Here is a 17,033-nt window from a genome sequence, read left to right on the forward strand (position 1 = left end):
TTTTTTTTGTTTTGTCAAGTGATCTGTTGTTACGTGAGTAATCGTCCTTTTGAACAGGGGCAAAAGAAGTTGTGGGCACACAAGAGAGGAAACACTACGATTATTGGCAAGTGCTTCAACTTAACGGGCATCAGAGTGGGAGAAATGGTGCAGTGCCCCATGTTGCAGTACTGATGTTAGCACCAGGTTGATTCAACCCAAATGGGTAACAATTTTTTTTCTCTTTCTATGTTTGTTCTGTGTCTCCTTTGTATTTATTCGACTGGCTGTGTTAGTCATTCTGTCAGTAGGACAGTTAAATGTTCTTTGTGTGGTTAATGTATTACGCGACTCACCACAGACGTAGTGTTTAGTCGGGGTAAAATGGGCCAAATATTTTCCACAGCAGCTTTAAGTGAACTAAATTAAGAAATAGCCACTGCACAGTTCTAAGTGTAGTGAGCAGCATTTCATAGTACCAGTCCTATGTAGTGTGTGTCTTTCTCTGTCTCAGTGTGTCTGTGCGTGTGTTGTGGGGGGTGACTTCACTTTTGCTGTAATCTGTGCAGGATGTTATCACACTTCATCAATGCTATAAAAGAATTCCAAACCCAAACCATTTTTGGACATACTCAAATGTGCTGCAGTTTGTCTAATATTTCTGAATCCGCTCAAATTGGATAATTTCCTCAGTCAGTGCTATTTAAAGGTCACCTCTGCATTTGTTATGCATGCTTTGAATAGTTAGTAACATGCAATGGGAAGCATTTTCTTAATTAACGGAGTAACATTTCTGGAACACTCTTTACACAACAATCTAATTGGCTAACGACTAATATGTCACTTGTATGTTTTGGCTACAAACTCAAATATAGATAATAAACACTGTGTAAGGTATCCTAAGGCATTCTTATTGAAGGTAAATAATTCAAAGCACTGAATAAGATGAATTTCACAGTGTTACATATTCAAAATATATATATATGTATTTTACAAGCTAAATGACCTGTTTAAAAATCCCAGCACACAGCAGCAAGGTTGCATTATGTTGTTCTGCCATATTTTCAGCGACTCCTTTGCTTTGGAGATACTTTACTGAGTACCATTGCTCATTACAGTTTATGTCTGAACCCTGTCATTAAAAGTCATCAGCGACTGAACAAATATACAGTAATTAAATGGGAATTGTTGCTTATTTCATGCAGCTTTTGATGTCTTGGCTGCTCTTTATAGTGTGATATGAAAGAAAGTTTGAACTTGGCTTTTGAGTTGTCAAACACTGCGCTTAATGATTCCTAATCTCTCTGATCTTTTGTAACTGTTTCCAAGCACTTCAGCAAAGCAAGATCTCAAATAGTCGTGTTTCAAGCAGTTCTTATTTAGTTTTGGAATATTCCACGCCATCGCGAAAGGTGCTTGAATTCCTTTCCTTGAATCTAGAATCGCTGTGTGACCGACGTGAGTTGTATTCCCTGGGGCACCGCTGGCTTGGTATGAGCATGTCATTCTCATTGCAATCACCAGACTAAGTACAAAGTGAGATTTATGGTGCACTGGGCTCTTCCAGGCACTGATGTGCTAAATATCAAAGCGTGGCGGCACTGAGGTGTGTTTGCGATGAAACTCCGTTCTGTTCACTTTTGTAGGAGCGCTCTACATTCGGCCTGATTTATAACCAGTGTTTCACCTTTTACTGCCTGTGTGTGTGTGTGTGTGTGTGTGTACGAGAGATCAAAAACTCAGACAAATGTAAATCTGATCATCGCTGCTGCAAATACTGTATTTCAATTATCATTTTACAAGCAGAATGACCGCAGTATCTATGGATTTTTGTTTTGTTGTAATTGCAGAAATGTATCAGTTGCAGGAGAGGTGCATGGGAAGAGTAGGATGTTAGATAGATAAAGATCACCTGTCTAAGTGACTGGAATTGAGCAAAGTCACCTTTGATCCAGGGTAATGAAATCCAGCCGCAGCAGACACCTATAAAACAGTAACTCTGCCAGCTGTTTGGATCTACCCTTCAGCTGCCCGTTAGATGTCTCTGCCCGTTTTCATTTCCGTTGAAGTCAACAGGTGTCTGATCCGATGTCGCTTGTTTTACATCATCACCCAAAGTCAAGATCTCCACCGTTGAGGGTGATTGGGACACATTAATGATGCCCAGTCAAGGCAGGAGCAGCGTTTATTACTGTTGGGGGGGGGGGGGGGGGGGCAAAGATTCAGTTTGCAGCCCACTACATTGTACTGGACAATGTTATTAAGTACCGCCTACTTAACCTGGTGTCAACTTCGCACCCGTACGATGGTGGAAAGGCAGGTTGGCAAAAATAGTGTAGAAATAGCTGCGCAGTGATCAGGGAGTCAGCTGTCACCATTGCGCAGGTGTCCTTCCATGGATCCACCCCAGACTAGCTCGGGGTCCCATGCAGTCAGCATGGTTTGAACCTTTGACCCTTTAGGTCAAGGGGACGGCCACGGATGAGAAATGGTTCCTGACACCAGTGGGGTGAAAGTGACCGAAGAACGCGAAATGGGCATCTTGCTGCATGTGACATTACGGCGATGATCTAAACACAATGCTGCAGTGATTGTGCTGCTACACATCGGGATCTTAATTTACAGCCGCGTGGCAGAGCTGCCGCTGTGCAAAGGGAGCGAGTTGTTCCTGTGAGCAATTTTATTTTGCTGCATGTAAATTTTGAGAATTTAAAAAAAAATACATGTATCTTGTTTTGGAAGCGAACCAAAATGTTGTCGATGTGAAAACTCTCCCTTTTGCAATTTCAGCTGAAGAAAATGTGTTTGGTTAAATATTTTGCAGTGGAGTTATTTATAGCATGAAAGTAGTGCAGCTGCACAGAATGTACATGCTTGGTACACGGAGAGTTCTTCGCTGTCATTTGCCCTGGTCTTTCTGGAACCTGCAGTTTCTATGGGAAATCGGAATGACTACAGGGTCACACCAGGAATGGCATCAAAAGCTCCTGCACTTTAAGTGGGAAAGTGACCGTGCGCTAAGCAATGCGCCTTATATACGAACGGCCCAGTTGAGGAAGGTTATTCAAAAAGCAGTTGTCTGATGTTGGGTTGGTTTGACCAACGTGAACATTTGGTAATATCAGCCGAGGCATAGAATATAAGAGCAGGGAGGTTATGCCCAAACTGTATAAAACACTAGCTAGGCTGCAGCTAGAAGACTGCGTGCAGTTCTGGTCACCATATTACAGGAATGATGTGATTGCACTAGAGTGGGTGCAGAGGAGATTTACGAGGATGTTGCCTGGGCTGGGGAATTTTAGCTATGAGGAAAGAGTGGATGGGCTGGGGTTGTTTTCTTTGGGACAGAGGAGGCTGAGGGGAGACCTAATTGAGGTGTATAAAATTATGAGGGGCCTAGATAGAGTGGATAGGACGGACCTATTTCCATTGGCAGAAGGTTCAATAACCAGGGGGCATAGATTGAAAGTAATTGGTCGGAGGTTTAGAGGGGATTTGAGGAGAAACTTTTTCACCCAGAGGGTGGTGGTCTGGAACTCACTGCCTGAAAGGGTGGTAGAGGCAGAAACCCTCATCACATTTAAAAAGTACTTGGATATGCACTTGAAGTGCCATAGCCTACAGGTCTACGGACCAAGTGCTGGAAAGTGGGATTAGGCTGGATAGCTCTTTGTCGGCCGGCACGGACAAGATGGGCTGAATGGCCCCCTTCTGTGCTGTAAATTTCTATGATTCTATGATCAGCGCAGAATCGTACACGTGATAAACTTAGCTGGTATATGTTGCTTTTGGCTTCTTAAAATTTGTTTTCCGTTCTTTCGATTTCAGCACCTAATCTCAAAGGCCGACCTCGGAAGAAGAAGCCCTACTCCCAGAAGCGGGACACACAAGCTCTAAATGGCTTGAGAGATTCCAATGAGGATTCAGATGGGAAAAGCAATGCCAAGGTAGGATCCAGTTCATCGCTTTAATTCATGCTGTATCTTTTGGCTCGTACCTTTTTTACTGTTTAGTCTTGCATGCAAATAGCAAGGTGTCCGCTGTGGCTCAGTGATCGCACTCTTGCCTCTGAATCAGAAGGTTGTTGGTTTAAGTCCCAGTCCAGAGACTTGAGCACAAGATCTAGGTCGACATTTCAGTGCAGTGCTGAGGGAATGCTGCACTGTCTGAGGTGTTGCCTTTCGGATGAGACATTAAACCGAGGGCCCGTCTGCCCCCTCAAGTGGACGTAAAAGATCCTGCGCCACTATTTTGTAGGAGAGCAAGGCAGTTCTCCCTGGTGTCCTGGCCAATATTTATCCCTCAACCAACATCGCTAAAAACTGATCATTATCTCATTGCTGTTTGTGGGAGCTTGCTGTGCACAAATTGATTGCTGCGTTTCCTACATTACAACAGTGACTTCACTTCAAAAGCTCTTCAGTGGCTGTAAAGTGCTTTGGGACGTCCTGAGGTTGTGAAAGGCTCTAAATAAGTGCAAGTGTTTCTTTCGAACTATCATAAGAGCTAGTCATAGCAACCTTTAGGAAATAATAACCTTTAGGTTCCATACGAACCTTGGATTTATGTGTGAAGTGTCAGTCACAGCACTGTTGTAAATTCTGTGTTTATTTTCCATCTCAGTCGAAATGCGAGTCCAAAACTACGATGGCAAAACCCAAGAATAACAACAGCATCTGCAAAAATATAGCAGCTGATGAAAAATCAAAGGTTGCAGCAGGCGATGAATGCAGAGCAGAGGAACAGACATTCCTCGTCACTCTTTACAAGTACATGAAAGAAAGAAATACTCCAATAGAAAGGATACCGTACCTCGGATTCAAACAAAGTAAGTGTCACCTTTCTCCTTTTATGGCATTTTAGAAGTTAAGAATTTGTGACATTTGAATTGAAGAAAATCTATTTCATTATCACTGAATGTACTGACCCAACATTGACCGGGGAAAATCAGGTGATAAATGGATCAGCTCTGCATTATAATAATTAATTTAAAGAATATTTTGAACCAGGCGCAGGCTTTTATCAGCAAAGGAGGACATTGCCGTGAGTGTAATTTGATGAACTCGTAATCTGTGTTTGCATTGGATTCTAGATCTAGCTGTTTTATTCAGCCCGGAATTTCCACCAAGGTTGTCCCCATCTCCAACCATAAACGGCCACTTGCATCATCTCTCCGGGGGCGGTAGGGTCTGGCGATCCAACCCCCCTTCCCCCCAAGTCGAAGTTACGGTGAGAGATCGGAACAGCCCCGATGGAAATTCGGGGGACCCCGCCTCTCCATTCTTACGCCAGTTGATGTTGTAAAATGTGGTGTTTCTGTTACTGATGAAATGGCTGATTGTAAGTCACTTGCAGAGAAGAGTTTAGGAGTACGAGATTCCCCCTGGCAATAAGTTTATCGAAAAAGTTCCACAAGTGAGAGTACGGTATAAAGCGCTAACGGGATTGTCCTGTGTTTAGTATTTGGCCGACGATTCCTACCTCTTCAGTAAAGGAGCAAAAGCCTGGGGTAATTGCTGGAGTGCGTTGCTGCACTATGAAAATTGCTGTTTAGTGCTCATTAAGACCCTGTTAAAGGCCAGTCATGGGAAGTACATGCAGAATTACACAGCTGTTCTCAAAGCGCTTCAGTTCAACAAGCATAAAAATAATCAGCCCAGCCGCCACAGCAATGCATAAGGCAGAGGCACTGTCTGTCTCGCTGTGGTCGCTGGCTGCGCCCCTTCAGTAGAGGAGGGTATAGCCTGGGAGTGCAGAGGCCATTCAGAGCCTCACCACCTGCACCAGGGATTTCACTAGGCAGTAGGTCAATGGCAACAGTATCAGCTCCCTGGGCATTTTGGATGCCATGTGTCATCTGTTCTAAAAAGACCCCCCCACCCCCACTCAGAGGGCAAGCAACCATTCACACTGCGACATGGCAATGAAGGTCACCAGTACCCTCAGCTGTTATTCTGCATGGTCCTACGAGACCCCTTCCAGGGAGGTCACGGGAGTCAGGCAGTTTTCTGTGTGCCCTTTCATCAACGGTAAGCCACTGAAGTCCAGTCGTACTTTGTGCCCGGCTATTTATACATCGGGAGTGAGTAACGGCAGACGCAATCGCTGAGGCAGGTAAAGATTTAGCACGGTGTTGGGTCCCTAAGGAACAGGGTGTAAATGACTAAACATCTTGTTATTTGCTCACTTCCCAACAACCCTGTGGCACACCTAAATAACAAGGGCTGTTAGTCCATCACACGCACATCTTGCTTACTGTTGTGTCCTGCTATCGTACATGCTGCCCTGGTTGAGGGAGTAGCTGGTCAGCCAACCAGCTGCACGAGCCGCAGAAGGACCTGTTTTTGTGATTAATCCTTTACTCACGGCTATGTGAGTACCCAGGAGCAGGCCATTCGGCCCCTAAGATGTTGCCGGCCGGAGTGCCCGCTGGTTGCTGCTGTGCCATGGCGCACATGCCACTCTTCCAAGATGGTCTCTTCAGGAGGTCCACTGATGTGTCAGAGTACAGGAAGTTTGGCTCATCTAAAGTCACTGAACTGACCCGGAAGGCTCCCTGCGTCCTTGCTCCCAGGAGAGTTGAACTGGCCGTAACTGGGTCTTTGGGTTTTGGATCTCAAACCCTCGATAGAACCAGTGGGAGGGTTTGTGACTGGCATAACTGCGATCCCCACCACGAGAAGTCACTGGTGTTGCCGCCTTGTACAATGGAAGACTGCAGTTCAGACTGCAGGCTGTTCCTTTATAAGATCACTTGGGTGAGAGATGGCATTGCACACCCGGATGTTTGACTCCTCCCCCTACCCTGACCACCTCCTGCCGTCGTGTGCAAGGAGTTGATTTGCACTTGTTTCTGTGCTGTTCTCCAACTCAACGATGACCCACCAAGGTCTGTATCCTCAGGATGTATTGATAGACTTCTGTTGGGTAAGGGTATCAGGGGATATGGAGCAAAGGCAGGCAAATGGAGTTGAGGTACAGATCAGCCATGATCTAATTGAATGGTGGAACAGGCTGGAGGGGCTGAGTGGCCAGCTCCTGGGTACGCAGCATCAGTGGTCCTCCAGAGCCAACCTGCACTGTTGTCCTAGCGCACGCTAATTGTGTAAAAAACATCACTCATTCTTCCGCAGCTGTTGTATCTGTGCTGCAGCTTGGCGTGAGTATAGATGAGGATAGTTGGTTGAAGTGGCTGCTGACTCTTGCGGTTCATTTGGAGGACGCCTCTGTTCACCTTGCTGCATGAGAAGCAGCGAGCGGCTGTAAATGACTGAATAGAACATTGGGCCAGCTCCCTGTCGGACCTGCACTCCTCTTCGCTCGATTTCCCTCTACACCCAGGTGGTCCAATGCACCCAGGCCTAGGACCGGAGAGTATTTCCCCAAATGGGTGTTTTCACGCACTGTATGTACACAGTCACTCTTGTGCAGGCATTGTCATGTTGCATACTGTAATAAGGCTGGAATAACTGACATAATGGCCCAGAAGTTCGGGTCGGGGGTTTCCTGCGGGTGCAAGCCCCCGACCTGCACTTACCTAGCGCGCCGGCAGTTGAGCTGTGGGCCCACGTGGAATTCCGATCCGGGGCCTGGTCCAGCTGCCAGCGCGCAGTGCTTGCGTATCCCAGGGGCGCAGTTAGTTCGATGCGTCCCCTGGGATCACGTGGGCCATGGGCAGCCAATCGGAGCAGGGAATGCTCCATTCATAAGTCTTGACAGGAAGTGCTGTCAAGACTTAAATACTACGGCCCCAAAATAGTAGTAAACCTTCACATTTTTTTTTTTTAATCACATTTTTTAAATAAACTATAAATTTCAAAAATTTAAATTATTGTTTAAAATAGTTATTTATTGAAATTTTTAAAAATATTCTAACCGGGCTAAAAATAAACTTACCTTGCTTTAAAGTATTTAAAAATAATAAACCTGTGGAAAAAATGTTTTAATTTTAATTAATTGACCACTTACCTTGTAAAAAGCAGGCCTTACGCCTGCTTTTTACATTTCTAAATTCTAAAGACTTACCCTCACGGAAAAACCTGTTTTTAAAAAAAAAAAAAGTAAGTTCAAAGCGCACGTGCAGACTCGCACGCGTTTGACCTCTGAACCCCTGCTTTCAGAGGAACGGAAGTGCCGGTTTCCCGCGCATGCGCAGTGCATGCAGGAAACCGGCACTTCCATCGGGCCTACGGGTGAGTACCCCGAATTTCTGGGCCATTACATTCCACGAGTTATCTGCTCTCCTCCAACCTCTGAATTCCTACGGCTTCCAAACTCTCTCCGCCAAAGTCCTATAATTGGAGGTCCTGCCTGTCCTAGTTTATGCCGTGAAGAATTGGAAGCTGAAATTCAAGGTTGCCATTGGCACCGGGAGGTACTCCTATTGACGCCATCTTCTGGAGTGAAACTGCCCCATGTGTAGTAGTGCAAGGGATTTTAAAAATCTTTATTACTGTATTGAGATGTGAATGTCGCTGGCAAGGCCGGCATTTATTGCTCGGCCCTAGTTTCCCTTGTACTGAATCGCTTGCTTGCCCATTTCAGAGGGCAGTTAAGAGTCAACCACGTCAGTGTGGGACTGGAGTCGCACATAGGCCAGACCGTGTAAGGGTGACAGAAAGACATTAGTTGGGTTTTCCCAGATTTTTAAAACTCAGATTCTCAAACTGCCACTGTGGTATTTGAACACCAGTTCTCTATTTTATTAGTCCTGGCTTTGGGATTCCTAGTCCAGTAACATAAGCACTACACTATCACACCCATAAATAACACCTTTCAGTACAAAGGTACCAGATTCACTTCAGAATAGAACCTGTTTCAGCTTACAGTGTAAATGGGTCGGTAACCCTAGATGGGTAATTGGCTGTGGAAATTACATTTGTGTAGGTGGATTCATTTTTAGATCACCCCGAATGCCCTCTTTAAACTGAAGTGAGGATGTAAAGTGCAATTTGTTTTATCTTTGATCTGTGGAGCCTATGAATGGTGTTACCAGAGAAGCTTGTACCATTAAAGCTTGCTGAGAGTCACCTCAGGGTACTCATCAACTGTGTGAGAGCATTCATATCGTACTCTGCTGTAGATTATACTGTAGCTCTTACATAATGGTAATCAAGTGGGTCTTAAGATCATGATAAGTACAATAAAAAACATCTATATGTAACTAACTCCTTCAGAGCTGTTTTATGTTCTCCAAAATTACACGGACATCCTTTTTCATTTAACAGCTAGTAATACAATCTATAACGCAAGTGCTTTGTAATATGCAGGGACTGCTCAAAATGATTACCTTTAATGATTATCTGTTGATATCTGTATTTCTGTTTTACTTGCCCCAGTGCTTGCTGCCTTTGTTAAGAACTCATTCTCACAGGCACCATTCCTCTTCCCTTCAGAACTGCAAATCCCCATTAAATCTGGCCTCTCATCAAAAAGCCCACACTCAACCCCTCCACCTTCTCCAACTGCTGTCTGTGTTTAACCTCCTTTTCCTCTTTAAGGTCCTTGAACAAATCTTCACCGTCCAGCTCCTTACTCCCCTCTCTCTCTCTCAATCCCCTGGTCGAATCCCTTCAGTCTGGCTTTTGCCCCACTCGCAGTATTGAGAGCTCACGTTCAAGTCAACAACAGCACCCTTGTGACTGAGACTGCAGCACGTTATCCTTCCTTGTTCTCCTTAGCTTGCCCACGGCTTTCAGCACAGTTAGCTGCTCCATTGTCCCTGCCCCCCACCATCTCTCCACTATGGTCCACCTCCTTGGTGCTGTCCTTGCACGTTTCCACCCCATCCTGTCTCAATGTAGCCACAGCATGTTTCCCACAGTGATCTTCTGCTCTCATCCCAGAACAGTCAACATTCAGACTGCCTGAAGGTTTCGTCCTTTGCCCCTTCCCATGTTGCCCCTCTGTACAGGCATGGGGTCAGCTTCCATTTGGATACAGTGTCAGACGTGGCTCAGTGGGTAGAACTCTCACCTCTGAGTCAGAAGGTTGTGGGTTCAAGTCCCGCTCCAGACACTGGAGCACAAAAATCTAGGCTGACACTCCAGTGCAGTGCTGAGGGAGTGCTGCACTGCCTGAGGTGCTGCCTTTTGGATGAGACGTTAAACCGAGGTCCTGTCTGTCCCCTCAGGTGGACGTAAAAGATCCAATGGCACTATTTCGAAGAAGAGCAGGGGAGTTATCCCTGGTGTCCTAGCCAGTATTTATCCCTCAACCAACATCATTTATAAAAAAAAAAAAAAACTGATTATCTGGTCATTATCACATTGTTGTTTGTGGGAGCTTGCTGTGTGCAAATTGGCTGCTGCGTTTCTTACGTTACAACAGTGACTACACTCCAAAAAATAAAGTACTTCATTGGCTGTAAAGTGCTTTGGGACGTCTGGCGGTCATAAAAGGCGCTATATAAATGCAAGTCTTTCTTGATGACACGCAGATCTATCTCTCCACCATTACCCTCAGCTCCACTATTGCCTCTGTGTTGTCATTTATCAGTTTGTGGATGAACCAGGACTTTTTCCTGAGTGGACTGAAGCCATCGTATTTGTCCCCTATCAAAAACTCTGCCCCTGACTCCATTCCTCGCTGGCTGCTTATCCAGGCTGAACCAGACGTGACTCAGCATCAGTATCCTATTCGAACCCGAGTTGAGCGTCAAACCCCGTACCTTTCCATTACCAAATCTGCTTACTTGTACCCCAGCAACATCACCCAACTCCATCCTTACCTCGCACCCTCCACTACCGCCGACACCCTTAACCCGACTTTCGTTACCTCCAGACTTGGCTTCTCTAACATCCGCCTCCCTGATATCCTAAGCTCCACTCCGCACATTTCCCAACTCATCCAAAACTCCGCTGCCTGCTGTCTGTCCACCAATAGGTCCTGCTAGTCCCATTACCGCATGCCAAACCATCCCCAACTAAATAAGATTTAAACGCCTCGTTCCTGTTTACAAATCCACCATGGCCTCGCTCTACTCAACCTCTGCAACGCCCCCCCCCCCCCCCCCACCCCCACCCTGCCTAATATCTCCGCCCATGCCCGAAGGTTCTCGGATTCCTCAAAATCTTGGACTAGACAGTAACGTTTATTAAATACCCCAGGAATAGCTGGTTTGTAAGTACAGCATATTGTTCCTAAAGCATTTATATCTGGTAATGTTCTTTTTATATATAGGTCAAATAGTTCACTAACACCATCTCTTCTTGAGCTGTGTAAATGAAAACAGTTGTGTTTTTTTTCTCCATAATCCTTATTTTTTACACTTATTGTCCTTCCAACAGTTAACCTTTGGACTATGTTTCAAGCAGCCCAAAATCTAGGAGGGTACGAAGCGGTAAGTCCAACATTGCCTCGCTAACCATTACGCTCTTTAACTTTGCCCCTTTTCAGCCTTGCCATTCAGCGGTTTGTATAAATAAACAGGGGCTATGACAAGTGCTTAGCATGGCTGTAACCGTTCTGTGTGTGTGTGTGTTTATAGAATTTTTTTTTGCACAGCAGCTAGAGATTAGATCCAGATTTAGAACGGAGCAGATTTATTGTAAAAAGCTATAAGTGGAAAACACATGTAACAGCTCCTCTGTCAAGGAAAGAAGTGAGCTCTGTAATTTTTTCCCATGTTGCCTCTCAAAGGGGACAATTATAAAACCAAGCCAAGACTGTAGAATGGAATTTTTACTTGGCTGAATACTTGGCATCTGTTCATTTGTAATATGGGAAAGTATTAATGACTGCAAAGTGAGGCAGTAATGGTTGTTAAAGAATTGTAAAGGCCATTTGTCAATGGTTTCTTTGACAAGCTAATGTGGAATATTAAAAACCATCAGTATAATGAGGAAAGAAGTCCACATCTTTACCTGTCTGGTCAGGTCAATATAAGACCAATATGATTGACTTGCAGTCTGTATATAGTATGGTTAACATTTTTTAGACAAACTGTTAAAGTACTAATGTAACAGGAAGAAAATATCTGTAAAAATACTGACTCTTTCTTAAATACATTAGTCTTGGCTGTCAACTGTGACTCTCGTCGCTGAGTCTGAAGATTGTAGGTTCAAGTCCCGCTCCAGAGACATAAGCACAAAATCCAGGCTGGCACTTCAGTGCCATACTGAGGGAGTGCTGCACAGTTGGCGGTGTTGTCTTTTAGGTGAGACGTTAAACCGAGGCCTCGTCTGCCCTCTCAGGAGGACGTAAAAGAGTATAGAAGATTAAAGGGTGGTCTAATTCAGGAGTTTAAGATGATTAAAGGATTTGATAGGGTGGATAGAGAGAAACTATTTCCTCTGGTGGGGGAGTCCAGAAGAAGGGGGCATCACCTTAAAATTTAGAGCTAGGCCATTCAGGGGTGATGTCAGGAATCACTTCTTCACACAATGGGTAGTGGAAACCTGGAACTCTCTTCCCCTAAAAAGATGTTGAGGCTGGAGGGTCAATTGAAAATCTCAAAACTGAGATTGATAGGTTTTTGTTGGGTAAGGGTTACAGAAGCAAGGCGGGTAAAGTTAAGATACAGATCAACCATGATCTGATTGAATGGTGGAACAGGCTGGAGGGACTGAATGCCCTCCTCCTGGTCCTGTGTTCTTAAGATGAAAAACTAGTTAATTGTTTTATTTCCCGTTTATGGGGCTTTGCTGTGTACAAATTGGCTGCCATGTTTGGCTACATAACAAAAGTGAGTACACTTCAAAAGTCAATGATTGGTTGTGAAGCACTTTGGACGTCCTGAAGGTGTGATGAGATTCAATATAAATGCAAATTCTATCTTTTTATAGTGAGCTCTCCAGATATTACACACTTCTATCTGAGTGAATTATTATTTTTTATTTATATTGCTAGGTATCTAGAAAAGATTTCTCATCTGTTGGAGTAGGATAACTAACATTTCTGATAACTGAAGGACTTGTTATTTTTGGAGAGGCAAATTCCTTACAAATGTTCCTAGAGGGAGATTTTCCTTAAAGATCACAGGACATGACATCAGAGTGTAAATGCTAGTCTGTTTACATCATCATTAGATTCGAGTCAGAAATTTCCATCCTGCGTTATTTTTGGACATGGTACAATAATGCTTTCTCTCTCTTGTGCTCCCTCGCCTTTTCCACTATCTCTCTCTCCCCTCTTTCTATGTGTGTGTCTTTCTCTTTCACTGTCTTTCACACTCTCAACCACACTTTTTCTCATCTCGCCCCTTCTCACTCTTTTTCCGTTTCTCTCGGTCTCTCTCCTCACTGCCACTCTCACACACTCTTTCTCTCTGCCTCTCCTGCTCACTCTCCCACCCCCCCTCTCTCTCCTCTCCCTCTCTGTCTGTTTGTCTGTCTGTCTCTCTCTGCACTTCTCAAAAATGTTAATCTGATAGTGAATAGAATGTCACAATCTAAGTAGTTTTAGCTTCAGGCTCATTTATAAATATATTTAGCAACAGTATTGTACACAAGGAAAATTATGTTTGCTTTGTGCGCAACCAGTGAAGAATTTGTAATGTGTGAATTCATACACATTAATATACCACCAGTTTATTAATAATCTAAAAACCTACTTCATAATTGAATTCTAAATATTATTTACAGAAAGTAGAAAACATAATTGCAGGAGAACAGATGCAAGAAGCAGCATTGTTTCGGAAAACACACTCTTTTGTATATTTTAATAATAGCAGTCCCTGTCACCTAGGTTTCCATTACAGCTTTTAGTAATGAAATTCCATTGAAGATTGCACTCTGCAAAAGCCCATTTTCTCAACATGATACACTGTTCTCATACAGGGCTTTTATGCAAATCAGGCAGCAGTGGAGCTGGGTTTCCCCTTTGTGTGAGCCCTTTTGAATATGTAACTCAAGTGTACAGTAGTTGTGTCTTCCAAAAATGAAATGAGTACATTAACTAGCAACAGTGTGCAGTGTAACTGCAAATCAAGGAGAGACAAACTGAAATATAAAGAGAATGTTTTGTAACAGAATCCCGACACTGTACAACACTAAGAGTGCATTGGTTTTCTGTTCAGTCATTTCAGTCGTTCTTACGTTACCGAAGCTTGCACACGATTCACGAAGCTTGCATACTCCAGGTGTACGATTGGAGCAGAGCAGCTGTGGCTCCGCACCCACGCTAAGTGAGTGTTGTGTGAATCGGGTGTCAGTGCCCGAACTGACCCCGAAGTGAAGCACGTTGCGCCTCTCCCTCCACCAGGGAGACTTGCGCCACTTTCTTCCAGTGTCCGCTCAGGCGCTGACGCTGGAGTCAGGCTGCGAACAAAACTACTTCACACCGACACTACCGTCATTCGAGTGTAAATGGGAGCCTTTTTCACCTTCGCTGCTTGAGGGGCTAAACCGGCAAATCTCCCCTCCTACCGCAGCCTACCCCAAACCATTATAGAACCTGCCCAAATTTCATTTCTGTTGAAATCTGTGCCAATGGAAACACAGGCGCGTTCTATATCGGGCGCGTACAGTCCAAACACAAACTTTTGTTCGGCCTTGATTTGCTAATGTTTCCAGACACGCTGGTGCAGGCCGGGCGCTGCCACAGATGGTGCGCAGTGAGAGACGAGGCAGAAAGGATTCACATGCCTGTTCCGTTCATGGGAATAACGTTTTGTATCGTCAATTTTTTCACGCCAGTCGGGTGATCATATGGAGCGGAATTGTACACTTTGTGATCGCTTCAGTTTTAAACCAGCTGCAAGCAGCCCAGGCGATGCCTTCCTGGGCTCGGCCATGTCGCCGGAGGTGGGTGGTGAGCAGTGGCCCACCGCGAGAGAAGGGCTGTTGGTGGACGGGTAACCCGAACTTGCTCACGCCTGGGCCCCCCCCCCCCCCAACCCCTGGCCATTCATGCAGGGAGCAGCATCAGCACAGGCACGGAAACAAGTTGCCCTCAACACAGGGATGGTGCACGGAATAGGAGAAGTGGGAACGGAGGGGAAATTAGATTTTGGAAATCAAAGATTGAATAGAACTGGGGGAAAAAATACATTCTTCTGGAATAAACAGATTTTTTACAGGCACGTGAATCCCTGTTTCGCTCCCTTGATTCAGGGCTTTTGGGATAGTTCAGATTGCTGGATTTTAGAAAGAAAGACTTGCATTTTTATAGTGCCTTTCATGACCACCGGACGTCTCAAAGTGCTTTTCAGCCAATGAAGTACTTTTGAAGTGGAGTCACTGTTGTAATGTTTTACATGACTCCTGTCAGTGCACTCCTAGTTGGTGAGCAGGAGATGGGCTTGGAGTGGGGAGAGGAGGATCCCACTGTTTCCTGTAATATCCAGCGAGGGCATTATATAGGCTAGCACGCCTGGAAACTGGCAAAATGCCCCCAAAGTAAGTGGGCGGTGGCATTCAAATGATAGTGGAGGTTGGAATTGAACCTCAAGAACCCCCGGATTATTCCACCCGTGTCCTACCGAGTCTGCACCTAATGCAGGATTTTAAAAACAATGTTCTGGGTAAATCGGGTGTCTGTGCGTTACATCAGGGATGATTGGTCACGCACTGGTTACGCTGTCCAGGGATAGAAGTGTAAATCCCAGGCTACCAACTAACGCCAGCTTTCACTGTGATTGTGACAGATAACCGCACGTCGACAGTGGAAGCAGATTTACGATGAATTAGGCGGCAACCCTGGCAGCACCAGTGCAGCGACGTGTACTCGCAGGCATTACGAGAGGTAAGAGGCTGATCATTGGGGTGGAAACGCACTCCCTTGCGGGCCTTGGTGTTCGGGACTCTCCACGCCGATATTTGTAGAGTCATAATGGATTTCAGAAATACTCCAGCATGAAATTCGAAAAGATTTCTATTTTGTTACCTTCATGGTGGGATTGCTTCAATCGTGAAACCACTGAGGGATACTTGCAATTTGCCACCGGAATTAACTGGTTATAGAAACTGCTTGATTTTTATTTCCACAGATTTCAATGGAAGTGACATTCAGGCGGTTTCTGTAACGGGTGTCTGATCGGCAGCACTAGTGAATCCCGGGTATCTGATCGGCAGTGCTAGTTAATCCAGGGCACCTGACCGGCAGCGCTAGTTAATCCCGGGCATCTGATCGGCAGCGCTAATTAATCCCGGGCATCTGAGCAGCAGCGCTAGTTAATCCCGGGCATCTGATCCGTGGCCGTAGTTAATCCCGGGTGACTGATCCGTGGCGCTAGTTAATCCCGGGTGACTGATCTGAGGCTCTAGTTAATCCTGGGTGACTGATCGGCAGCACTAGTTACCCCCAGGCAACTGATCAGCAGCTAGTTAATTACGGGTGACTGATCAGCAGCACTAGTTAATCCCGCGTGCCTGTTCAACGGCGCTAGTTAATCCCAGGCGCCTGATCAGCAGCTAGTTAATCCTGGGTGACTGATCGGCAGCACTGGTTATTCCCAGGCGACTGATCCGTGGCGCTAGTTAATCCCGGGTGTCTGATCAGCAGCGCTAGTTAATCCCGGGCATCTGATCGGCGGCGCTAGCTAATCCCAGGCGTCTGATACGTGGCGCTAGTAAATCCCGGGTGACTGATCTGTGGCTCTAGTTAATCCCGGGTTACTGATCCGTGGCACTAGTTAATCACGGGTGACTGATCGGCAGCACTAGTTAACCTCAGGCGTCAATTCCATGGCGCTAGTTAATCCTGGGCATCTGATCAGCGGCGCTGGTTAATCCCGAGCGCCTGATCAGATAGTTAATCCCGGGTGACTGATCGGCAACACTAGTTAATCCCAGGCATCTGATCGGCCGCGCTAGTTAATCCTGGGTGTCTGATCGGCGGTGCCAGTTAATCCCGGGTGTCTGATCGGCGGCGCTAGTTAATCCCGGGTGTCTGATCGGCGGCGCTAGTTAATCCTGGGTGTCTGATCGGCGGTGCCAGTTAATCCCGGGTGTCTGATCGGCGGCGCTAGTTAATCCCGGGCGTCTGATCGGCAGCACTCGTTAATCCCGGGCATCTGATCGGCGGCGCTAGTTAATCCCAGACACATGATCAGCAGTGCTAGTTAATCCCGGGCATCTGATCAGCAGTGCTAGTTAATCCCGGGCATCTGATCA

At 45.6% G+C, this 17,033-nt stretch overlaps 1 protein-coding gene across 1 annotated transcript in view; it reads left to right on the forward strand.

The window, feature by feature from the left end:
- The window catches only part of arid5b (AT-rich interaction domain 5B), a 125,702-nt gene that overhangs the window by 75,797 nt on the left and 32,872 nt on the right, over window positions 1–17,033 (forward strand). Inside the window, exons 5-8 of the mRNA XM_085994966.1 lie at window positions 3,808–3,926; window positions 4,603–4,807; window positions 11,268–11,320; window positions 15,566–15,663. Of these exons, the coding sequence (XP_085851092.1) occupies window positions 3,808–3,926; window positions 4,603–4,807; window positions 11,268–11,320; window positions 15,566–15,663 (475 nt within the window). The remainder of the gene's footprint in view (window positions 1–3,807; window positions 3,927–4,602; window positions 4,808–11,267; window positions 11,321–15,565; window positions 15,664–17,033) is intronic.

This window comes from Somniosus microcephalus, chromosome 8, assembly GCF_052327205.1.
Source record: "Somniosus microcephalus isolate GS21.2 chromosome 8, FLI_Smic_1.0, whole genome shotgun sequence".
Taxonomy (NCBI): Eukaryota; Metazoa; Chordata; class Chondrichthyes; order Squaliformes; family Somniosidae; genus Somniosus; species Somniosus microcephalus.